This window comes from Pteropus medius, unplaced genomic scaffold (genome assembly GCF_902729225.1).
Source record: "Pteropus medius unplaced genomic scaffold, Ma_sr-lr_union100, whole genome shotgun sequence".
In the NCBI taxonomy this organism is placed as follows: Eukaryota; Metazoa; Chordata; class Mammalia; order Chiroptera; family Pteropodidae; genus Pteropus; species Pteropus medius.
The window spans coordinates 4767113-4793402 of NW_024349803.1; the positions used below are offsets into that span (position 1 = coordinate 4767113).

The window sequence follows — 26290 nt, forward strand, 5'->3', positions numbered from 1 at the left end:
AGAAGTAGCAATAATGATCTGGAAAGGAAAGATTAGAACAGAGACAGTGCTGCCTTCTTGTCTGGGCGAAGGCTGTAGGGGTGGTGGTGTCACTGGTGAGAACCAAGTTTATCTTACAGTGAGGAGGATGTGTGTTCGTGTGCAGATGTCATGGGTGTAGAGAGAAGGTTTGCATGTGAAATGAAGACACTCCATACTGTGTGATAGAAGGGACCAAGAGAGGGGTAGACAGGGATGGAGGGACCCTAGAGCTGGATGTGTAGGTGAGAATATGGAAGGAGATAGATGTGAGCAGAGTAGTTGTGTCAAAGAAGATCATTACTAATAAGAAGGACTTTTAAAGGGGAAGTGGCAAGAATTTGGGGGTAAGCGCCCTTAAAGCAACCCCAAACCTTTGAGCAGCCCTAAGATGGACCAAACCCTCCAGGTGCATTAACAAAGCTGAGCCCCCAAACACTACTATCCTACTCCAATCAGCTCACGTTCCTGGAAAGGCAAAAAACTCAGCAATTAATCTTGAACTGAACAGCCCGGTTGTATGAATAACAAAGAGTGTGACCCTGGACAAACCATATGGCTTCCCTTGTTTCCCTACTTTAAAACAGATGTTCTCAGACATCAGCATGCATGAGAATCAACTGAGAAGCTTTAAATAAGCTTCTTTTTAAATAAAAGGCATATTCTTGGGCTTCACTACCAGAGACTGATACCAGTAGGGAACAGAAATTTCCTTTTGTATGTGGACCTCACGTAATTATGAAGCAGGTGGTAGCCAGAGCACACTTTTGAGAGAAATAAAGCCATTAGGGCAGGCGACCTTTTTCCCTTCCAAGGAACCCTCTTCTGTTTCACTCCCAGAGTTCAGTGCTGGGGGGCATTTGTCCATTTGCACTTCTCACATTTACTGTCTTGCCTTTCTATCCTTAAAAATGTATTAACCACTCCCCCTCCTTAATGTGGGTTATACTCACCTCTACACTGTTTCTTCCAAAGAGAACATATGGAAAGGGCAGGAGGGATATCTAGACAGGAGCCTAACGCGACCAACACCACCTCAGCCAGATGATCAGTTAGCATCCATAGCGAAAGCCACGTTGATAGCATATACTTTTGATCCAATGTGATGAAAATGGCTCTTTACCTCTGTGGTCTTTATCTCTAAAACCCATAAAACCCAATCTAGTCATGAGAAAAATGTCAGACAGACCCCAACTGGTCCTAGGACATTCTACAACATGTCTGACCAGTACTCCTCAAAATTGTCAAGGTCATCAAAAACAAGGAATTTGATAAAACTGTCACACAGTCTAGAGGAGTATAAGGAGACATGACACGTGAGATCCTGGAACAGAAGAAGGATAGTAGGTAAAGACTAAGGAAATCTGAATAAAGTATGGGCTTTAGTTAATAATAATGAATCAATATTCATATATTGTGACTAATAATGTCACAATATATAGTCATATGCCAATAATGTCAATAGTCATATATTGTGACTAATAATAATGAATCAATATTCATATATTGTGACTAATATTCATATATTGTAACTAATGGGCTTTAGTTAATAATGAATCAATATTCATATATTGTGACTAATCAACATTCATATATTGTGACATTAGTCACGTAACTAATGTAATGGTAACAATAAGGAATCGAGATGTGGAACATATAGGAACTCTGTACTATCTTCACAATGTTTCTGTATACTAAAATCTAAAACTTTGAAAGTTTTTATTTTAAGGAATTAACCTTCTTTTGTAACCCGATGTCAACTTTCCCAAGTAGCTAGACTTTCCTCAACATACTTCTGAGATTGATTTAAAACCCATAATAGATGTTCTAGTAGTCAGAAGTCAGAAACTATTGCCACGGATGCTATGCTACCTTTGTCTTGATGGACACTTCAGATCTTAAGATTAGGTTAATAAGTCTATTGTCTTTGCAGCAGCCAGATGATCTGCATGAATCATCCTGGAAAATAGTGTTGTTACTTTTCTTAAACAGTACCAAGCTTCCTCTTTGACTCATAGTAAAACATTTCCAAGGGCGTGGTTCATGGCACCGAGTTGCTCAGATGACAACTTGCACTAAACAATGCATCAGACTTGCTGAAGTTTCATTTATCAATAGCATGGACCTCCTTAGCCAGCAACAGCAGTTATTCTTGTATTGCTTGCACGACTCACGATCATGGGCATGAAGCCATTGTCATGGTATGATACACATGGATACACTTTAAAGGTGTCTTAGTGCCATCATTTCTAATTTCCTTTATAAAAACAACTTAATAAGGACACATTTCATTGTTCTGTTTAACAGGGAGAACCTGGAGATGTGGGAGAAAAAGGAGCTATCGGCCTTCCTGGGCCTCGAGGCTTGCCGGTTTGTGTTTTATCACTACTTTTTATCTGGCCCTTGGAATCTTTTAGTTCAATGAATGTCAGGTGTGGTTTTCTGGAGAGTGTTAAAGATGCTATCTCAATCTAGCCATATAGCTTTCTAGGAATTGAGATATTATCCTCATCTTGGATTAGTTCCTCTGGCTACCTTTTCCAAGGTGATAATTTCCCAGGTACCAAATATCGTGGCCAAGGTGCTCTTGAAGCCAAATGATAAAATGGACAAAACTTGTCTTTAGCATCCTTATAACCCTTCTTCCATTCTTTCTTCCCATCCGAACCCATTCATCAGAAATCCGACCCAGCCTTCTCCCAGAGCTCAGGGCTTCTCACTAAGGCCTTCTACAAGAGTCCATCGGTAGTAACCAAGGCCCAGGCGTTTAAGGCGTCTTATTTTTATCTAGCAAACTGAAATGGCATAGAGCTAAGGTATTAAAATATAAATGTTATCTGCAAGAGAGAGCACCACTACTACCTTTTCGAGATGACTATATCCCTGATGTTTTCTCATTTTCTCTTCATAATAACACCACGAGTAGGTATAATTATTATTCTCACTTTATAGATGAAACAAGTGAGACTAAGGGACAGTGCATTGTCTGTGTATGTTATTGAGAGTTACCTTGAGGGTCACTATCAACAAATGTCACTGGCCTGCCTAGAGGGAGACTCCTGCTTCCTAATTTCTCCTAATCAAACCAAAAAGCTGGTTGTCTTGTTCTCTAGTGATAAGCCTGCCTCTGTAGTCTGAGATGTGTGTAATTAATTGCTTTGTTTACAGGGTGGTGATGGCAACCCAGGTTATGGGAACATTGGAAGTAAAGGAGCAAAGGTAAGACTTGTCAACTGCAAGCTAGACATTTCCATTTATTTTTCGTTGCTTGGTTTTTGTTTGCTGCAGTTAAGAGAAAAAGAAAGCAATGAACCAGGCAGTTTGGGACATTTATAGAGAGATTTTGATGATTTGTTGCTGATATCCTGTGGGGAATGTGGTAGAATAAAAAACAACTTTGTGTTTAAGCTACAGGCAACAACTGAAACTCGAAAATCAGTTTTCTAGGATTTGCAGAGATGTACAGCTAGGGCCTGACTTGTTTCAGCCTGAACAGTGCATTGAATCCTAGCAGCTCCACATTCGAGTATACTTAGGGAGACATTCAAAAATACATCCTCTTCTTATTATGTTTATTTTAGCCATTCGTGAGAGGTTTTATAGGTCCTTTCTAAATTCATTGGGCCAAGCAGTCATTTAGAAATAAAACCTTTTAACTATATCAAAATGATAATTTTATATTATCACTGAATATTTAAGTGTCTGGAAGTAAGAGGTAGGTTCATCAAAACCAGCGATTTATATATATTTGTAATTACCACTTAGAAATCATAACATCCACAAAAACAATATGGTTAAGAATGTCCTTTATGCAAAATGTTTCAGACCTAGGACAAGAATTAATGAACTTTAAAAGAAAAAGTTCAATAAATAGAGACACACCAAGTTCATGTTGAAAAGTCTGAAACATTATAAAAGATTAGTGTAATTCCAAGTAAAATACTAATGATGCAAGGGATGTCTGGAAGAATAAACAACCCCCCCTCAAAGAAAAGCTAATTTCTTTGAAAAAAACTATTGAATGAGAGTCTTCCACTGAAATGTTCTTTACAATAGAGAATAATTGAAAACAATCTGAATATCTCATAGAAAGGGGAAATATTAAGTAGCCTATATAGCATTGGAGTATTAGGCACTCTTTAAAACAAATGTATATGAAGTTAATAATTATGTAAAAAAAATTATTATGTGACAATGTCAAGTAAAATAAATCAGAATATAATCAGATAAAAACCCTACTTATCCCAATTGTGCTAAAGTACATTTTTAAAAAGCTAAAAGAAAATATGACAAAGTATATAAGCTCATTCTGGGTAATGTGATTTGGGTGACTTTTATTCTTTCTGTTCTTTTGTATTTTATATATGTTTGAAGAGATAGTTTAATAATCAGAAAATAAACTATTTTAAATAAAATATTTTTTTTCATCAAATGGGGATTATCATACTTCTTCAACTATAGTCTGTGGCCAAAGTAAGGTAAGCAAAGGACCGTTAAATGATCAAGTTTAGACTCCCAAATTTCTCCATTGAGATCTGTTTTAAGAAGACTGTTTCAGAGACAAATAACCAGCTTTCCTGTGATATACCTACAGTAGAAGGAGAGCTGATTTGTCATTCTTCAGCTGTGTACATTGATCCACTTATGTTCAGTTGTCATGATATTTGAGTGAACGAATATATGGTTTAATTTAGAAATTGAAGTTAGTTTTTCAAATAGTACTATACAGTTTTGTTTTTAATTGTTTTAATCCTTCCTTGGTTCAGAGGCACTAAAACTAAGTAAGGCAGCAGGTAAAATTAAAGTCAATATGAACCTACCTTGGTGATACATATAGTAATTTTCCCTACTGTCAATTATAGGGGCAAGAAGGATTTCCTGGAGAAAGTGGACCTAAGGTATTGTGCGCTTTATACTAACTAGAGATCAATCGGAAATATTCCTGGGATTTTGAAACGTACCATGGGACAATGGAAGGACAGTTAGTTATAAACGAATAAAAAGAAAGCTTTATGGGGGAAAGAAGGAAAGACAAAAGCTGGCTTTTAAAAATTTGTTTTTTATTTCTAGTTGTTTAATTCATAGGTAAAGGAAGAAATCCACCTTATTTTTCTCTCACATGTACTCCTTCCCCTCTATCATATGTATTTTCTTCTTTCTCAAAGGAAAGTGAAATGTAAAGAAAACGAAAATTACCCCATCTCACCTGGCTCAATTTTCTCAATGTGTTTATAAATCACCTTTGAATAGTAAGTTAGCCATGCTGTCCTCTACCTTAAGGCTTTCACTTTTCCTGGAAACATTGAGAAAACGTCAGGTCCTGGGATAAGATCAGGGGACAAAACAGAGGGCATAGTTCAGGTCTCCAAAGAGGCTGCGTTCTGATTGGAGACAGAAGTAAAACAATGAGGATGTAGCATGCTATGCAGAGAGCTGTAAGGATGAGGAGAGGGGAGCACCTGAAAGAAGACCATTAAAGATAAAAATGTGTATGAACATGTCTTCATGTTGCAATCAGTTTAAAAACACATTGAGATATCTCTCTCTCTCTCTCTTTTTTTTTCCTGTTTATTCTCTTTGGTTTTAATAACCATTTTTATCTTATTTTTCTGAACTTATTTAGGGTGAGATTGGAGACCCTGGTGGTCCAGGAGAAACTGGACCCAAGGGAGCCAGAGGCCAGACGGTAAGCTTCTTAGATTCCAATGCCTTAAACCTTGGCTACTTTGGAAAGTCATTTTTCATGCTTTTCCAATCCTTTGAGTTGCCATTTGTTCCCAAAGACCTTTAAAATGTGTATATTTTTTAGGGCGAACTTGGGGAAGGGAAATGGATATATTGCTCATCCTTCAGTGCCAGCAAGAAAGCAATGAACTGTTTGCTTTTAGTGAACAAGTTCACTTGTTCTGGCTGCCAAGGTACCATTCTTCACATTGGAAGTAAGGGTGGTTTTGAGGACTCCTTGTGGTCCAAAAGAGTTTTATGCTGCCAAAATACAATCAGTTTAATCCAGTCTCCCTGGCAAATTTAGTGCAATCTAATGTCTGCTGGCATCTTGTCCACACTACAAAGGTTTTGTTAAACTACTTTAATGAGGTGCGTACCTGGAAAGGCCCTCTACTGAGCTCAAGAGGGTACCTCTTGAGCTTTGAAAGTTCCATTTATTATGTCACCAAATACATCTTTATTATTCCATGGAGGGGTTACATATGCCTAACTCTGTGGGTCAAACACTAGTCTCCAAAGCGTCTCATAAGCATCAGCATCCTTGGGGTCCAGTGGCTTAAGAATGAATTTTTTCATTTGATGACTCTTTCTATGTCTTAGACTGTGTATGAGATGGCTGTTCCATAAGAGACAAACTTTTGATAATTGTCTCTCAACATGATCTTTGTTTCTTTTCTTTGGAACAGAACTGATCTTAACACCCTGTCAATTGGCAGGAAAAGAAAAACACACAGTCTGAAAGTCTGATAAAGTTTGATATGTGAGGTGGTATCACAGTAACTGGTATCACAGTTTTGTCATCATAGTTAATTTTATTCTTCTCTGGCCTTTTTTTTTAAACAAAATATAATAAGAACTTTAGAAATTATTTATAAAGAAACTACTCTTTCCCTCCATCCTGCTTCTCCCAAGAGGACTGCTTCCCAACTATAATTTTTTTCCTCATGCATGTTTTTGGATGACTATCCTTTAACATTATGCTTTAAAAAAAAAAAAAGATGAAGACTGATATAATTAGAAAGATAATTGGAAAAGATTTTCAAATTAATCTAGGTGTCATCTGCATTGAAATGTCTCTGGATCCTTTTCCTTGGCTCATTAATGAAGTCTTTTACCCTTGAACGTTGGAATCCTGCTAACAAGTCCAGCTGTTTGTTGGATTCCTTCCCATCAATGGCACATTAATCATTAAAAAAATACACTAGTGGGTAATATATAAACTTTTTCTCTTGGCTTTTGGTTACTTGAATTTCTTTTTTCCCACGTTGGACAATTTATCACTTTTTAACTTGCTTATTTCACCTGCCGAGCTGCTTTTTCTACATCTACGTAACTATAGTTGAAGTTTAGACACTTAAAACTTCCAGATTTTTCCTCTGAAAGAATTGAAGTTACTATTGGAAGATTTTGGTAAAGTTTTGCCTTAAATGTTGAGGCATGTCAGATGTCCCCTGAAGCACAAATTTCTCCCCAGTTGAGAACCAATGGTTGAGAGAATCAAATAATTTCATTAGTTCTCTTAGAATGGTTACATTCCTAGTAACTTCTCTAAATTTTCACCTTGTTTTTTCTCCCAACTGAAGCATTTTTTTTTTAAATTTGCCATGATTGTTAACCTGTCTTATTTTGTCTATACAGGTATGTTTACATGTATTTATAGTTTTTTTTATTAACTTTACACATGAATATACTTCAAGGCAGGGTTTCTCAAATTCAGCCCTATTGACATTTTGGGCTGGATAACTCTTTGTTGTGAGGGGCTGTCCTGTGCATTGTACTATATTTAGTAGCATCCCTCGCCTTCACCCACTATACGCCAGCAATAACCACCATTGTCTCCCTCCCCCTTATGATAGACAAAAATGTCTCCAGAGATTGTCAGATGTCCCCTGAAGCACAAATTTCTCCCCAGTTGAGAACCACTGATTGAGAGAATCAAATAATTTCATAAGATTTTTAAGGAAAAATGGTAATTCCTCTGTCCCTTATCTCTTCTCTCCTATTTTCCAGATTGTCTTTTTGCTCTACTTTCTGGGAGATTTCTTTGAATTTATCTCTTCTTATATTTTAATTCTCAAGAGCTCATTTTTATTTGAATATTCCTTTTTTATACTATCCTGTTCTTGTTTCATAGCTGAAATATCTTCTCATATTTCTCTAGAAGATACAAATTAGTATTTTTTAAGTCTTCTTTGCCCAAATAGGCTGTGTCCTGCCATTTGTTTTTTTGTTTGTTTGTTTTTGTTTTTCTCTGTATTTCTCACATGTTTGGAGAATGGGATCTCTCTTTCTATTTAAGAATTGAGGACAAACACACTGATTAGAAGCCACAAGTATGTGAGGCTAGTCAATTACGAGTTTCACTAAAGAGTGATCTGGCTGAGTTCTTTACTTAGCAAACTTCTGATATCAGCATCTTTGGTCTTTCTTCTGTGTCTAGTCAGATATCCTCACATCCATTTCACATACCTTCATTTGATCTCTCTGTTCTCAGGATGGTACTACTGGCCTTCAACTCTTCCTGGAGATCCCTAGTGTAGACACCTTGGTTTTACTTCTGTCTGGTGTTGAGGTGGAAAAAGAGACATTCATCCAACTATAGAGAATGAGGAGGAAATTTTGTGGATTCCTAAAATGATTTTCAACAAATCCTCCTTATTTAGTCTCTCCCCTTCACCTCTACTTCTAGAGGTACCTAGTGATGACAATTCCCAAGTCTTCTGGGAATGTGTTGTAAAAATATGCATTCTTGGCTTCCCCTGCTGCTGGCTTAGGATTCAGCTTTTTCAAATCTGCTAAGTCAGTCAATACTTACACACCTGCTTTGCAGCCTCCAAAGTTCTATGGCTATTGTTTCCTTTCTCATTCTTCTCAAGTATGTCATGGTTTTTGTTGTTGTTGTTGTTATTTTTATTTTTATGCCTTTAAAAAAAAATCCTCTTAGTAAGACATTGGGAGGGCTCAAAAGTAAATGCTTAATCTGCCATTTTTCCCGTGGGAGGTTAATCTGTATCCTCTAAATAAAACATGATCAGTAAATTTTTGTTGTCACTCAACCCAGCATACTGTGAATATCATTGGAATACCCAAAGGATATAGTAATTGTTTGCTGTTCCATAGGGAATGCTTTTACAAACTAAGGTGATTTTAGACAACTTCATTTTTTATTCCCAGAAAGGTTATAAATCCTATGACACTTTGGATGAACAAGGGAATATTGTCCTAATTTTTAGGCCAAATTCTAGCTTTCCTTATAATAAATTATGTTGTTTAATGCACATGGAAGAATTCCTGGCATACAGTAAGTTTCAACAACTATTACTTTTATGACTGCTCCTATTATCCATTTTACTAAAAATATTTCCATCCAACTGTTGAATGTTTTCTTATTGTTTCACAGGTTTGTGTATTTAAAATTTGTTTTTTTCTGAGTTTTTGTTCAGTTGTTTTTTTACTTTAGTCACTTATTAAATTTAGATAAATTTAGCTAAAAATTCATTTAGATAAAAATTTCTCCCTTGACCTATCAATTTCAGTTCTAGCAATCTTCTTTAAGGAAGATATCAAAAGTGCACATATAACTTTATAGTGACATTGCTTATTACAAAAACAGCAAATTTAAATGTCAGTAGAGAGGAACTGATTTAAAAAATGATGGTATAGCCAGATGATAGAATAGTATGCAGCCAGGAAAAGTGATTTTGCAAAAGAATATTTAGTGACATGAAAATGTCCAAAGATATATATTTAGTTTAGAAAGCAACAGGAAAAAAAGTATAAAATTATATTTAAAAATATGTAGATTAATACCAAAAGAATAAATAAAAGACAAGAAGAAAATACATCAAGAAGTTAGCAAGCAGTATTTAGGGGAGAAAGGATTGCTGAGGATTTTTTTCCTTCTTTGCGCTCTTTGGAAATGTCTCAATTTTCTAAAATGAAAGTGTATTTCCCTTGAAATTTAAAATACCCAAGCCCACAAACACATATGTATGTATAAATATAGTTTTAAAGTAAATAAATTCTGCTTCAAGATTTCCACTGGGCTTCCAGGAGAACCAGGATCCCCTGGGGAGCTGGGACCTCCTGGACGCAAGGTAAGTTGAAAAGCCATAAATAACACCAGTTCCTTTCCAAATAAAAAGTCATTGCATGAGATCTTCATTGTCCAAATGTGCATGTTTTCTGTCTTTGCAACTTGGCAATTATTTTCCACCTTTATGTGCTCAGAAAGAAGAAAAAAATGCCAATTAAATATCAGTTGCCATTTCCTAGGAAGTAGGGGGAATTAAGGGACAAAATGAATAGTATTAGACTAAAATGAGATTTCTCAATTATCAGTGAATTTTATTTATCCGTTCAGTCTTTGTCCTCTTATATTCATTAAATGATCAGTGAATGGAGGAAATTAGGAAATAGTGAATAAATGATCAAAGTTTCATTCACATGGAACTTATTTTCTTCAGGAATTTGGGTGGACTCCATTGCATTTTTCCTCGAGTGTCTCTCTTAGTCAGACTCTTCCTGTTTCAAAGATGGGATTGAACACATGAAATTAAAAACAATTTGACTTTGTTCTTTCTATCCCCAACCCAGACAGATTTGTATGTATATACATAAAAATAAAAGTATATTTACTTATGGGAGACAATTGGGATTACCTTTCCAGATGTTTGGGCTGAATCTGGTCCCTTTGTCGTCGAGACAATGACGGGAACAGATTTAAGTTCAGCTCAGCTGCTGCTCAGTGGTCAAGGCAAAGCATGAGGCTGAGAAACTACCAACCTCTGCTTCAGGAGGGGCAGCCACAGTGGATGGTTCAGCCTCACCTAGTTCTTAGCCGTAGTTCTGTTCCAAGTCTCTCCATGCCAGTGTCAAGTTGTCAGCTCCATCCTTAGATTCTGAACAACCCTTGTCATCTAGACAGGCTGAAGGAAAGCAGCCTTTGAAGGTTTGTGTTCATCAAGGCTGCTGCTTATAGATTATTCTCCTTAGAATGTTATTGTTAATTAGGTGATGGATAGCTACATGTATTCATTTTCCCTTTAACTTAAGAATAAAAACTTTAAAAGTTATCACTTTCTTAGGGTAATGTTGGTGCACGTTCTGGCTACTGATGTGGGTGTCTAGAGCAGTGAAACCACATTTTTTTTTTTTTGTCTGTTTCTCTAGGGCGTGAAAGGGGCCAACGGATTGGCTTCATTTTCTGTATGTATCTTCTGACTCCAACAGAGAGCTCTGAGCACTCCATTAAACTTATTGATTTTTAAACTTCAGGACCTGGCAGTCTGTTACCTAATTCTTTCTATTTTATTTTTGAACCGTAGACATGTGAGCTCATTCAGTATGTACGGGATCATAGTCGTAAGTACCCTGCTTAAAATGATCACTGAAGTTGTCGGCATTCATAGAAGAAAAGCAGTGATTTCTGCACTCAAAATTGAGACAATTTACCAGCCAATTTCTTAAAATTAGAGATCTCACTGCATATATTTTGAGTCAGCATAGACTGGTGTCTATTAACTAACTCCCTCTCTAGCTGCCAGCACATCTATTGGAACCTGTTCCAAGTACTAAGTAATAATATATCTAGTGCTTTTAATCTAGGAAAAATTGAGATATGAGGTCAGAACTCTCCTGATGGTGAAATCAGTGGACATTCACAATGAATTCTTTAAAACGATTAGCACCTGACCCTAACTGAAGGATTGAATTCACCTGGTGTGGAAGAGAGCTGTGATAATAGAGCATCCTGGTGGGTGGGAGTCCTGATTTTAGTTTATAGATTCTTACTCTTTTCCTGGAAAGTTATGCCTGCTTGCTTTTAGTTGAACTAATTGATTTGCTTGTAAACTTACTCATCCTGCCAATATTTTTTCCTATAAAGTTTTAAAAGCAAAAAGGCATGTTTATTTGACAAATGCTCTTTTGAATTAGCTTTAAGACCCTTATAGTAGCCTCTTCTATCAAAATAGGTGTCAGCACCATGAAAGGAATTCCATGTACAAGATGAGGAAAGCGTCAACTAATGATCATCTACTAACACATAATGACTTTCCAAATAAACAGGATGACTGAAGGGGAGAGTCAAAAGTTCCCTCAGGACATTTGGGGGAAGAAAAATAGACAAATTAGGGCCCATTTCTGTAGTGAGCATTGGTGTCAAAGAGACTTTTAAAAGCTTTGAACGCAGGGTCGATCTTAACTCTGATTTTGTGTAGTGGAATGGAATCACCCATGGGAATCATGTCTATTGCTCATGAAGAATGGATGCTTTGGGAATGAATTAGCACAATAAGCTTTCTAACATGGGATCCATGTGAATATAATAACTCAAGGGTAGATCCAAGTGTGGTGACTTCTGATCTTTTAAAATTTGAGGGACTCGATATAAAATTATAAATCCAAATTAGGTACAAAATTATTTCAAAAGTGTTATTTAGAACAAGAAAGGAAATAATAACCAATGACTTCTGCAGATTTTAAAAGCACATGTTCATGTAAACACATGGCTAGGGACCCTCCCAAGGCCTTGTAAGGAACCCCTGCAGGTGAGAGGTCGAAAGCAGTGCTGTCCAGCAGAACTTTCTACAGCGAAGGAAGTGCTCCAGGGCAGTGTCCAAATGGTAGCCTATCCTCATGTGACTTTGAGTACTTGAGATGTGGTTAGTGTAAATGTGAAGCTGAATTTTTTATTTCATTTAATTTTAATTAAAATTTAAAGTCACATGTGGCTAGTGGCTTCCAATTAAACAGTGCAGACCTAAAACTTAAGCTTCATGTGCTTCAGAGTAAATTTGTTTTTATATATACACACTCATACACACACACACACACACACACACATACACACATATATGTAAAATTAATAGCTCTAGGTATCTGCATGGGGAAAATTTAGAGTAAAAAGAGATTAGGACCTTTTAACTGTTCAAATTCAGTGCACCTCTGCAACGTAATATTCCCTCCCAGGCTAAAGTTCCCTCTGACAGCTGGCGCAGGCTGCTGATTTATGGCTGCATATTGTCCCACTTCTCCATTTCCACTCCCTACGGAAGGAGCAATGCTTCTACCAAGATGCTAGGATTCATCTGCATTTTCTCCAAACCCTATCTGTTGCTTTGATCTTTGAGTCATCCACAAAAAGCACACAGTGCAAAATCTCGGCTGCCAATATTTTCCTACACAGTACAGAATGCTGTTCTACCAAATAATAACTCAATCTCCTTTGTTCTTCTTCCCCAGCTGGCGGACATGGTGAGTAACCTTTATTTACAACATATTATAATCAGGCTCCAAAATGTCATACATCTGAAAAGATGAGTTAGAATAATGTATTGCCTGCCAAATGATATAAATTTTACCTGGGTTGTCTTTGCTGCTTTGTACTGGTAGCATGGACTTGCCTCCAATAAATCACTCAGTTTTAGCTCAGTCTCACAGCTAATTCTCAACCAACTGGTTTGATTTCTTTAATTATTATTTTAATGGCTAACATTACCATATACCTTGCTGTTAGTTTTTTTGTAATAATATGCCCCTCGCCTTCATTTTCTCTATTTGTCATATTGTCTCTATAGTTTCATAGAAAGGAATTAAGATGTAGAGGGGGAAATGTGGAAGATAAAAGTAGAGATGATCAGATAGCAAGCAAGCTGAATGTGCAGCTCACATAATGCTAAAATCCATGGAGCTCATGCCTGATGGTAATTAACAAGATGGTTTAATATATTTCAGTGATAATTTTTAAGTCTTACAAATGCCTATTACTTGATATTTTTCTATAAACCCATCATCTCCCTCTTACACCTTTATACCCTTATACCTTTTGTGTAAAACCACTAATCCGCATCCACTGATTGCTTGTTCACTGATTCAACAAATATTTATTGAAAGCCTGTTACGTACCAGTCTGCCCCAGGCACTAGGGACTAAGGGCTGAATAAGATGGACGTGATGGACGTGATTCCTGTCTTCAGTAGCCTCCATTCAAGTAGGAGATCCAGATAATAAACAAATGAAAAAATTACAGGTTCCTATAGCTGCTCTGTCACAGACTTATGTTAGGGGAAGGAAGAAATACTTTTGGATGGAGGGCTCTTCTTTGAGGCAATGACTTTGAAATTTGGACTGAAGAATAAAAAGAAGCCATCTTTTGCAAGAGCCAGGAAGAAAGAAGTGCAGGTGCAAAGGTCATGAGACAAGACAGACATAGGCATTTTCTAGAAACTGGCGGAAACCCTGTATGACTGAGAAACAGTGAGGGAGGGCGGATTGGCATGTGAAAAAAATGGAGAAGTAAGCAAGGGGCAGATCAAATGAGGTTTTGCTGGTTATAACAAAGCAGCTGGGCTTTATTCAAATTGTAATGGGAGAGTATTAAAGAGTTTATTGAAAGTATAAAGGGAGGAGCATGAGCTGATGCATAATATTTTGAAGCTGACTTGGGTCAGTATGAGAGAGTGGATTGTAGGAGGGATAAGCGTCAAAGCCAGAGGTTGAGTTAGGAGGATGTTGTGATATTTCAGACAAAGATGATGGTGGCCTGGATGACGGCCACCACTGCTGTGCGTGAGTTGCACAGCAGTGATTTGGTTAGCCGCCTTCTGTCTTCATCGTCACTTTGCTGAACCATCCGTATACAATTTGTGGCCACAGAGTCTGTGTGTCGTCAATCCATGCCTTGAGGAGGAGCTCTTAGATTCCACCGCAGTCCATTCTTCAGAATCTTTAGGTCCTTGGCAGCTTGCTGGATTTCAGAGAATATATCTGGCAAGTTGAATAAGCCCTTGGTGTTTTTCCTGAATACTTAATTTTTTTATATCTAGCCAGTTCTGTGAATTTTTTTTCCCTTTATCTCTAAATTATACTTGAAGCCGCATTGTTATTATTGTTGTGTTTGTTTCCGTATACAAGTAACAGCTTAAACAAAAAGCTGGCAGAACCACTTTTATGTTTGGTCCTAATTCTACTCATTTTTTATTGTAAAACTGATTTTTAAAAAATCTGCTCAGCCCACTAAATTAGACTCAGAGGCTAATAAATTCTGTCCTGTCTCCACTGAGATATAGTTTAATTTGGGGGCGAATGTTTATTATTTCTGGTCCTTTTGCCTGTGAAGGTCAAGGAGTCCAGGACCAGAAGGAGATAATAATCTAGCTCAAGGGGGGCGAGGCCCAGCTGGCCACGGCTGGGGACTCGCACCTTGGCCAGCCTGGGCACGCCGCAGCAGGCATGAGTTCCTCATCCTGTGAATCTGACTTGCTGGCACCTGAAGGAGAGGAGGCGCCCCACCCCCAAGAGAAGCACATTGAGATTTTCTTTTACCAACCTACATCTCAACACTAGGCATCTACCCTCTACCCTATTATTAACATGTTTTTGTTCTTCCTGTACTTGTTAAAAACTGTCCTCTGTTTGGTTCTTTTTAAATCAGTCAATATTTATTAGGTCTCTGATATATGGCAGGGACTAATAATTTGACAGATCAAGAGAGACACAATCCCTGTCTCCACACTTCTCATTTAGAGGGAGAGGAAAATATTAATCAGATCATCAGACAAATAGAAATCGCCAACTGTGATAAGTGCAGGGCACTGGGAATAGAGTGAATACATTGGGATCTGTGAGTAAATCTGAAGTTAACACTTTTATTCAAGTTTAACAATCATAATTCAAAGCTCCTCTAATCAATAAGGCATATTTATTGGTTATACTTGCATTTTTAAATAAAAATTTATCAAAGTTTTTCTTATTCTTTTAGGTGATAAAGTTCTCACAGTGAAAAAGTCTATAATAATAATGGCTAATATTAATTAAGCATCTAGTATGTGCCAGCCACTGTTATCTTACGTGCTTTACCTGTGTCAATTCTTTTAATCTGCAACACAGGCCAATGCAGTGGGTAATACTGGGACCGACATTTTGCAGATGGGCAAACTGAGGCTTAGCGAGCGTAAGTCATTTGGTTAAGGTCGCGTGGCTAGTAGGTAGTTGGGCCAGGTTTCTCATTACTTCCCTGTAGTGCCTGCTGTCTCTGCATCAAATCATCCACCTTGCGGATGTCAGTTCCCTTCCAATCTTTCTGAAACTGTCAACAGAGCTTTCACGCCCGTTCCTTTTTAACCCCTGTTTCCTCATTAAGTAAAAAATGTTTTCGTTTATCTGAGTAAAGTTCCAGCAACAGAGATGATGTCATCGATCCAATCTCTGTAGGTTAAAGGAGGGGCATATCCATGAGCTCTTTATTTAGAATTTGGTAATTAACTTCCAAATTTTATTAAAGCTCGAATTATAGACCTTTTCTGGTGCTTTAAAAGAACAAATTCAGTTTTTACAATAGCATTTTTAATTATTCAAGATTTAAATACATAATATTTCAAGTGCTTATTTTAATATTTAAATACATAATAATTATTTAATATTTAAATACGTGAATATTTAACATTTTAAATTATTTCACCTTCTCTGCATTTTTTTTTAAACGCTACATGATAAGGACCATGTTCTTGCCTTTTAGGAAAACCCGAATGTCCTGTGCATCCAACTGAGCTGGTGTTCGCCTTGGACCAGTCCCGGGATGTGACGGAGCAGCAGTTTGAGCAGATGAAGGAGATGATGTCTTCCCTCGTGAATGGCGTTAGAGTCCGGGAGAACAGCTGCCCGGTGGGAGCACGCATCGCCATCCTTTCCTACAGCTCCCACGCCAGACACCTCATCCGCTTCTCAGACACCTACAAGAAGAACCGACTCCTCAGGGAAATTGAAGCTATTCCTTACCAGAGATCCACTGACGACAGGGAGATCGGCAAAGTAATGAGGTTCATTTCCAGGAATGTCTTCAAGCGAACTTTTCCAGGGGCTCACACAAGAAGAATCGCCACATTTTTCAGCAACGGTCAATCTGCCGATGCCCAGTCCATTGCCACCGCCACCATGGAGTTCAGTGCCCTTGACATCATTCCTGTAGTGATTGCTTTCAGCAATGTGCCCTCCATCAAGCGTGCATTCGCGGTAAGAAGCTTATGCTTTTCACGTGACTTTTTTTTGGGGGGGGGGCAGAGTTTGGGGGGTGGATTTACTCAGAAGCCTCTATAAGAAAGTACAGAATTATACTATGTATTACTATGTGCCAGAAAATACCTTTATATGCATTGTCCTGCTTCATTCTAACAAGTATTGTGTATGAGATGTAGGTATAATTGTTATTCTCATTGTATTGATGAGAAAACTGAGCCTGGAGATTTAACCTGTATGCCCAAGGTCATGCAACTAAGAAGTGGCAATGTCAGGACTTGAACCCAGGTTTGCTATTCTAGTGCTTTGGCAAGAGACTCTCTGAGTTGCCTCTCGGTTTGTAAAGACACTAAACCAGGAAGAATAGTAAACATTCCTGAATGTCACTTGTATAGCCAGAGTGATAATTATTGGTTCAAGATGAAAACCAATTGACTGATTTTATAACTTCACCAACCATGTTAACTATTTTATAAAGGAAAAGCCATTCTAGTTATAGCTTCTTAGGTTAAGGATTAAAATCTTACCTTGTAGCATTTCTAAATAAACCAACTGGGATCAAGACAACCTTTTTTTTTTTTAATTGAAGTATAATTGACATGTAACATTAGTTTCGGGTGTACGACATAATGGTTCAATATTTGTATATGTTGTGAGATGATCACCACAATAAGTCTAGTTAACATCCGTCACCTTACATCGTTACAAAAAAAAACCTTTTCTCTCACTATCTTAGCAACTTTCAGATATGCAGTATAGTAGTAACTATAGTCACCATGCTGTACATGACATCCCCATTTATTGTATAACTGGAAATTTGTGCCTTTGACCCCCTTTACCCATTTCACCCATCTCCCCACCTCTGGCCACCACCAATCTGTTCTCTGTATGAGTTCGGGTTTTGTTTTTTTGTTTTTAGATTCCATATATAAGTAAGATCATATGGCATTTGTCTTTCTCTCTAACTTAGCATAATGCCCTCAAGTTCCATTTATGATGTCTCAAATGGCAAGATTTCATTCTTTTTTTTTATGGCTGAATAATATTCCACTGTGTTTATATGTGTTTATATATGTAGATTATATACATACATATATATATCAGACTCAGAAAAGAAAATAAATGTAAATTAGAAATGACTGGGGCCAGGCTTTGCAAATGCAGTTGCTATGAGATACAACAGCTCCAAATTCTGTAAGTAGATTTGGTTACACAGAGTCCTCTTAATTCCCTCTGTTTATTGTCACTTGGCTTTATTCAGTCACAAAACGAGATAATATCCTAATGCAAATAAATAATCGATGGTATTTGTGATATAAACTTGAACTGACACAGTTCCTCCACTCAGTCAAAGATAAATGCACAGTGCAAACCTGAAGAAAACATATTTTTTGTTTATTTTAAACCTTTTGAATGTTAACAATCTCACTTAGAGATTCTACCCAAACCACCTAGAGACTCTTCGCTCCTTTCTCAAAGGAGTTCATCTCAAAAGGGCACAAATGAAGCTTCAAATTTTTAACAAAGACCCTCATTTATCTGAGCAGAGTTGGCTCCAAACACCCTTTGGGTGGAAGAAGAGTTATAGATGACTTGGACAGAAGCCAGAATTGGTCAGTCATCCTGCAAGTGTTTAGGGAGCACCTCATGTATACGAGGTGCTCTCCTAGGTTCTACAGATACAAAACTAAAGTGGGAAACCAAGAGATCCACCCTCATGGAGCTGCCATTAGAGGATGGAACTAATTGGGGTTGTCTACAAGGGCTAAAATTAGAGGCCTATACAGAAATTGGTGAGAATCCCATACCTGGCATTCCAGATGAGAAATTATATTACTACTTCTCCATTTCTCTTCTTTTTCTTTCTTCTGTCCATTCTCTTAAATTGTGCTAACCTCCTTCTTAACTGTGGTTTATTTTAAGAATAGAATTCAAAAATTTATTGACACAATGAATCTTTATTTGGGGGCCATATTTTAAAACCCCTGTTTGTTTCAGAATTACCATGACTTCTTTATTCATCTGAGAGTTCAGTAGTCAGTGTGAAATTTGAGACCTGTGCAGACATACGGCAGGACTCAGAAGCAGCTGCTCTGACAACATGGTCTGATTTCCCTATGTTCCTTAGCAAATGGACTTGTGATCACCAGCTTGGAAATTTTTCATGATGATATGAAGCTGAGCGACCAGCTGTTCGTTCCTTCTGAAATGGAAGGCCATTTTGGACTGGAAAAACCTCAGTCTCAGCTTTGTTTGGTCACTAGTTTTCCCCTCTAAATTTCTTTGCAACCATCTCTTCTGGCAAAATTACATTTGTTGTACATTAAGAATTCTAAGATAGAGTGGGTACCCCTTTCTAAAATACTTATATGTCTCCTTTTTAGCTAGCTTAATTTTTTCTTTTACTCTGCTCTTTAGCACTGCAGATGAGAGAAACATTAAATGTAATATTTGACATTACTGATTATTCTTGTGATTGGAGATAGAACTGAAATGGATAGGGTAGGATTTTTAATGGGAAACGAGCACTTTGAGCACTCAGCCTTTTTATTTTTTATATTTCTTTGTTAATATAGAGTTGTCTAAAGAAGTAAGGTTACACTTAACAGTAATTGTATCTTTCCTTGAATGCAACCATTTATGGAGTCTCATGATGTTTAGAAAAGACAGAACAGGGCATCATCCAGAACCATTTACTGAATTCAGCCTCATTTCACCCTTCTGTAGACTTTATAGCTGTACTTTCATCCAAGCTGGTACTTCTTGGAATCTACAGAAAAGTGAGAAACAAGAAAAGTGAACCATAGGACTCTTGTAAATCCCCAATCCACATACAGCTTAAGAAATTTTCTGTAACAGACGCTAACTGTAGTTGCTCCAATGATATGTGCCATATCTGCCAAGCTTTATTTTTGAGGAGATTACTTAGTAGTGGGGCAGGGGGGACCAGGGGTCAGGGAGAACAGACCCCTTGTGGACCCTCCCTGTAGAGCAGCACACTAGAATCAATGAGAAGGATGACGTTTAGGTTGACACCAGTGTGCTGACACGCGATTAAATGTCCCCATTTTTTCACCACCGCCGCATCGCCCCTCCATTGCCCAACCATCACAGGGTCTTCCCTTTCTCTTCTCTCACACCACACAATGTTCACTTTTATTACTTCATTTCTCCCTCTCAGTCTCTCCCAAGCACTACATATTCCTTTCGCTGTTATATTTGTACATGGAAATTTAGCTAAAAGCTTCAGTTACCACACATTCTCTCTCAGTTCCCGCCCTGTAACCCAGATGGCTTAGGAAGGCAAACACAGTGGTCTCCCAGGGAGGAATTCTATGAGCACAGATTGCTGCATCTCTTATACATGGAATGAAAGATGAACAGCAACATAAAAAAGCCTGGGGGGCGGGGGAATTGAGGGGGGTCCTTCCCATTTCTTTTGCTACTCAGCCCACAAGAAGGTGGTCGGCCTACAGCTCTGTTGGTACTTACCACGAGCATGGAGAGACTTTCTGCCTTCAGGACCCCAGGTCCAAATTCCTGAATCAGTCTGATTGGCTCAGATGTCCATCCTGGTGCAATCTACTCTGCTAAGAAAGAGGGATTCATCTCATGTAAATACAACTGCCAAAGATCTCCTCCCTCCCTTCATAAAGTATTAAAGGGAAACTTTTCCAAGAAAGAGGGGAGTCAGCCAGGAGGATTCACAGGGAAACTAAGTGTCGTTCGTCTGTCCCATCTCTTAGGCATTAGATAGGATCACACCTACAATTTTCCTTCAACTATCAATGATCTCTAAGTCGGTTGACTGACAAGCTAATTATTCTTCATTATCTGGAGCCTCCTTCTCTTCTCCCTGCTCTCCAGCCTCAGACTCCCCAGGTAGGTTACTAACAATGGGCCCAAACTAAAAATGGTTGGGAGTTGTTCAGAAGAGAGCTGCCTGGATATGGATCTGGGCGTGCATTGCAAAGCCAGCTTCAATGCTCAGTTCATCATGGAGACTCAAAGATATTTGTGAAGCACAGTCTTGTGACTTTTTTTGGTCCTCTGGGACCTGGGGCAGGGCAGGAGGGTGTCTCTAATCCTCCTGCTTAAATGGCATTTGATCAGTCCTTTTGTTCGCAAATGCAAAGGGTTCGATGCTTGGGGTGTTCTATTCAAGAACAAGACAAAGCCATCATTGGGTAGTTTTATTTACGTGTAGCAAGTAAAGGAGACGGGATTCGCATTCAAAGCTCTGTCTCCCCTAAGAAAGGCTTAGCCATTGCTTATATACACTATTTGGTTAATCACATGTTGATTTCTTCTTTGCGGGGGACTAAACTTATCTGGATGGGTTCCAGTCAAGCTCACTCTGTTAAAGCTGTGTCTGTAAAATACTGTGCTACATTTTAACATTTAGTGAGAATAACATTTAGTAAGAATGCCCAGACCTTGAGACCCTTGTCTATCTAACATTTAACCTTTCTTTGAGCTTCAGTTTCCTCATCCGTAAAATGTGGATGATAAACATAAGAAAAAAATGCACTGAGTTGTTGAGATAATGAATAGGAAAGTGCTTTGTGGTCTCCAATGACCCACGTGGCACCCACCCTGTGCCAGTAAGTGCTTTTCAGTTATGAACTCATTTAATGTTCACAGCAGCCCTGTTAAGAGTAGTAGTATGATTATTCCATTTTACAGGTGAGGAAACAATCAAAGTAACTTGTCATACAGCTAAAGGGAGCGTTGGGACTTAAACCCAGGCAGTGGTCTCAGCCACCCTGATATGCTGTGCCTTCTCGTGACTGTCTTAGAAGAAGCGGTATTGTTCTCTCCACATATTAGCTCTCTGAACAATCCTGGAAAGTTCTTGCAGCTCCACCCACTAAGCTGTTTTTCCTCTTGTTTCTGCTTCTTACAGATCGACAACACTGGTACATTCCAAGTAATAATGGTTCCATCCAGGGCCAACTACTCGTCAGCATTAGAGAGACTCCAGAGGTGCACTTTCTGCTATGGTAAGACCCACAGAGAGAACATAATTTGATCAGGCCTGTTAAACACATTGAGTCACCATTGGCAGGAGCAGCTAGAACTTGGCATCAAGGAGATGAGTGGCCTTGGGAGAATTTTGCTGGAGTTCCAGGCTCACCTCATCACACTGCATTGTCCATGGATGGAGCCTCATGGTTCAGCAAGCAGGGCTCTTCCTAGGTATCACAGCAAGAGGCTTACACTCCAGGCTTCTCTGCTTCATGCAACTTCCAGGAAACACTAATGATTTTTAGAAAAATTTAGCCTGTCTCATTGCCGAGTTTTTCATGCCGTAAAGTATATTTATGTGTTTTCTAAATCTCAAATGTTCACAACCCCAAAGAAATGTTTTTCAGTAGAAGTGGAAATTAGCTGAAATTTGTGCATTTCTCATTGAAAAGACCCTTCACAGACTCCCAAATGTTAAGCATCAAAAAGATTTGCAGTGTTTATTTTTGTGTCATGTTTCATATACAGAGAACTGGCTAGACTTGTATTTGAGTTTTCTAATAAGTTGAATGTTCTAATAATAATGAAGAGAGTGAAAGCCACTGAGATCACCGGTGGATGTGATAGCTCACAGTTATCAAACATTTATTAGAAACCATACATGTTCTAATTGCTTTACATAGCTCTGATGATGCTTATTGTGTTCCAAACATTCTTCTAATTGTTCCATTCAATCCTTATAATCACCTTAAAATGTTTGAACTATTATTAGCTCCATTTTACAGATGAGGAAAATTAGATGAAACAATTTGCTCCGGGCATCACAGCCAGATCAAACTCAAGAAAGCTGGCTTTAAAATGACTAATTTATGAGTAACAAGAGATCCCATTATTCTGTTGCCAGAAACCGTATTATTTTCCTTTGAAAGAAATGCTGAATTCCTCTTCTTCTCCATGTGTATCAATGAAATGCTAACACTTGCCATATAACTGACCTCACAGGGAGAAGTAGGATTTCTTCTAATAGCCTTGTCTTCTTCTGTCTTCCTCTCTACTTTCTTCTAATCAGTCTTTCTCCTTCCCTCATTCATTCACTCCTGTGCACTCTTCCTTACCCCCTCAATTGCACAGGGTCAGTTAGGCACTGGCATTCTTACTGAAAACCACATCCCACCCTTTAACGTGCTAGCCATACCGTGGATAGCCACATCCCACCCTCTGCTTTCAAACATGTCAGTTACAGCAGTGTGCTGGTATGTTGCACAGTCAGAAGTTGCACATGTGTGACTGGGGATAGATTTTGGCTCCATTTCTTGGCTTAAACCCTTGTTTCGTCTCTCAGGCATATAATGGAAGATAGTTTGGCTATCGTTTCCTACAATTAAAAAATCTCACAAAATGGAGCAAATGGGCAGCCTGCTGTCCCTGATTTTAGAAACTGCCTTGCACACAGGCAACTGTTCTGTCATCTGACCATTAAATATGGTCATAAAGTTTTACTGAAATTCAGTAAGGGAAATATAACTTGTCCAGAGCCACAATGAGTCCATGAGCATATACGAAGCTGGGAAGTTTGCTATGTCCCCTAGGATCTGGTTATTAACTTTTCATCTAATAGCTTTTATTTGTGGCCCAGACCCATATCTAAGTACCAGCTGTCCACACGCGTGTTATTCCATTCTCTTTCTACTCTTTAGTTTTTAAAGAGACCATTCTCATCCTTAGCTATCAATTATTACTGCAAACCTGGGATTACAGAATGTCAGCTCTGGAAGGGCTTTCTGGGTGAATCTGATCCAGCCACCTAATTGTGCAGAGGAGTTGTGCAGAATAGAGCCCCAGCGATGACTTGGACAGAGGCACACAGAGTGTTACTGGGTACACTAGACCAAAACCCAAGTGTCCTCAGGCCAGGGGCCTCCCCATTGCTACAGCACAGGGCCTTGTCTCTAACAATAGAACACTGATTTCGTATGTAGAAACTTCTAGAAATGCTGCTATGTTTTTTGACAACATGATTTTATTCTCCTGCCCTCAGTGCCTTCTGTAAAATTAGAAGATTAAGTGACCTTTAAGACTCTTCCATTTCCAATTTCTTTTATATTTCTCTGAATATTCATTGTGGTCAGAGTCAATAAAATTCACTTTCTGTTTTTATTACTATATATTCTTTTCTTAAATGAGATATGCATATTTATTAAAATGACCTCATTTTATGAAGGTCCCTTAATATGCACTATTTCTATTCATTTATTTAACAAACACATATTGAACTTTCAAATAATAATCACTATGGAGATAGAAACATGAGCAGTAGCTTTGTCCTTAATGTCTATACACAGGTATTGAATTATAAACCTTTATTCAAATTAAAATAAAAGATTCATTGCTTCACTCTAAGCAGATTACTTTTCATAGAACAGTCTGAGCATAATGATAAGGGCCATTGATTTAACCTGTATATTGTCAATCTAGAAAGATCATTAGCTTTTATGTAACGGTACAGTATACTCTTACAAGCTTGAGATAAATTGTCCACTGTAATCTTTATAAATTTCAAACACAGCCAAGATGAAATGTCTGTTGAAAGCAGCCTAAGTTTTAAAAGTCAGAAAGCATTAGTGAATAGAATTCATGACACAGGCTGGGTGTAAAATCTGTACTTTTTAGATATAGATACAAACCATACACTAAGAAATCTCCTGTGGTTGATATCAAAGCCATTTATTGACTATTTTAACATCGAAGATCACGCAGTTTCCAAATGTCGAAATATTTGAGATGCTATCTTTCCGTTTCTGTTTATTGACTCTAAATGACTTTTGGTCTGCAGATGTATGCAAGCCAGATGCTTCTTGTGATCAAGCCAGACCACCCCCTGTGCAGTCGTACATAGATGCTGCTTTTCTTCTGGATGGCTCCCGGCATGTGGGAAGTACCGAATTTGAAGACATAAGAGGATTCCTGGGAGCACTGTTAGATCACTTTGAAATCACCCCAGAGCCTGAGACCTCTGTCATTGGAGACCGGGTGGCCCTGTTAAGCCATGCTCCTCCTAACTTCCTACCCAACACTCAGAAGAGTCCTGTTAGAATGGAGTTCAACCTTACCACCTACAACAGTAAACGCCTCATGAAGAGGCACGTGGAAGAAGAGGTTCAACAGCTAAATGGAAATGCTTTCATTGGTCATGCCTTACAGTGGACTCTGGACAATATCTTTTTAAGTGTACCCAACCTGAGAAGAAACAAAGTCATATTTGTGATATCTGCTGGGGAAACCAGTTACTTGGATCAGGAAACCTTAAAGAAAGAATCTTTGAGAGCCAAATGTCAAGGTTATGCACTATTTGTGTTTTCCCTTGGCCCTGCCTGGAATGACGAGGAACTGGAAGATCTAGCCAGCCACCCTTTGGATCACCACATGGTCCAGCTTGGCCGAATTCATAAACCTGACCACAGATATGGTGTGAAGTTTGCAAAGTCCTTTATAAACTCGATCAGGCGTAAGTCATAAAATCTTCCTTGCATGTTTAGAGCATACTTAGTATTCCCATAAGAAGCGTTGAAAAGCTGACATGGACTTTTGGAAGTCTCTTGTGTGTCTTCAAGGGCAATGCAGGGACAGAAAGGAAAATATGTAATGATGAATGGTGGAGGGAGGAAACCACTGATTCCTAAGCATTTAATTTTCTGGCTCATCTTTTTTATGCCTCTTGTTCCTATGGAGAAGCAATCAGAACAAGCAGCTGCTCACACATCTGTCTTCATGGAGCAGTATAGTCTGGGGGTGTGAAGTCTCAGCCTAGATTTTAGTTAAAAAGTAGAAATCCTTGCCATGTAATATTATCATGCTGCCCTTTGATGGAAAGTTTTATCAGTTAATATACCAAAAGGAAGGGCCAAAGAAAAATTCAACAATTTCTGGCTTTGCTTTTACAAGTTCCAAAAGCAGAGTTTGAAGTGTTAGGAGATACCATATTACTTGTAAGCATGAAGTTTTACATGCTTGTAAAACTTTCTCAGCCTTGCTAATGACATTTCATGATGCCAGTAAGTGTACCTGGTGTTGATTTTAAAAAATGCCTTTACTTTTTGGAGTAAGCTTGCCTTGAAAGTATGTAATTCATTTCGAATGCAACAGGACACATAAAAAAAAAAAAAAGCCTCGTCCTTATATAACTCTGGAGGTTGAAAATCACTTGGTTGAATTTCTGAATGTTTTCATGGTGAATGAACCCTTGGAGTTCAGACAAAGAAAAATCAACACACAGGCTAATGATCACCCAGGACAGCTGGAAGATTCTGATTATGTCCCAACTTGTCACCGACATTACACAGTGAGAGCAGTTCAAGCTGCAAAGACACTGACTAGTCAGTGCAGGAGAGGTCTGAAGAGCCCTAGGAAATTGTTGATGGACTCTGTGACTCTAAGTGTAAGTCTAGGACCAAAAGTATTGACATCGCCTGGGAGCTTGTGAAAAATGCGGCACCTCAGGCCCCGTCTCAGACATTCTGAACAGAATCTGCATTTTATCAAGATCCTCAGGTGATTCATGTGC

The 26290-nt window shown here is 38.3% G+C and overlaps 1 protein-coding gene across 1 annotated transcript in view; it reads left to right on the forward strand.

Moving 5' to 3' along the window:
• Nucleotides 1–26290, forward strand: part of COL6A6 (collagen type VI alpha 6 chain) — a 117310-nt gene that overhangs the window by 79759 nt on the left and 11261 nt on the right. Inside the window, exons 26-36 of the mRNA XM_039837109.1 lie at nt 2326–2388; nt 3187–3237; nt 4881–4916; nt 5642–5704; nt 9780–9842; nt 10918–10953; nt 11073–11109; nt 12991–13002; nt 16265–16758; nt 21668–21764; nt 24563–25234. Coding sequence (XP_039693043.1) covers nt 2326–2388; nt 3187–3237; nt 4881–4916; nt 5642–5704; nt 9780–9842; nt 10918–10953; nt 11073–11109; nt 12991–13002; nt 16265–16758; nt 21668–21764; nt 24563–25234 — 1624 coding nt within the window. The remainder of the gene's footprint in view (nt 1–2325; nt 2389–3186; nt 3238–4880; nt 4917–5641; nt 5705–9779; nt 9843–10917; nt 10954–11072; nt 11110–12990; nt 13003–16264; nt 16759–21667; nt 21765–24562; nt 25235–26290) is intronic.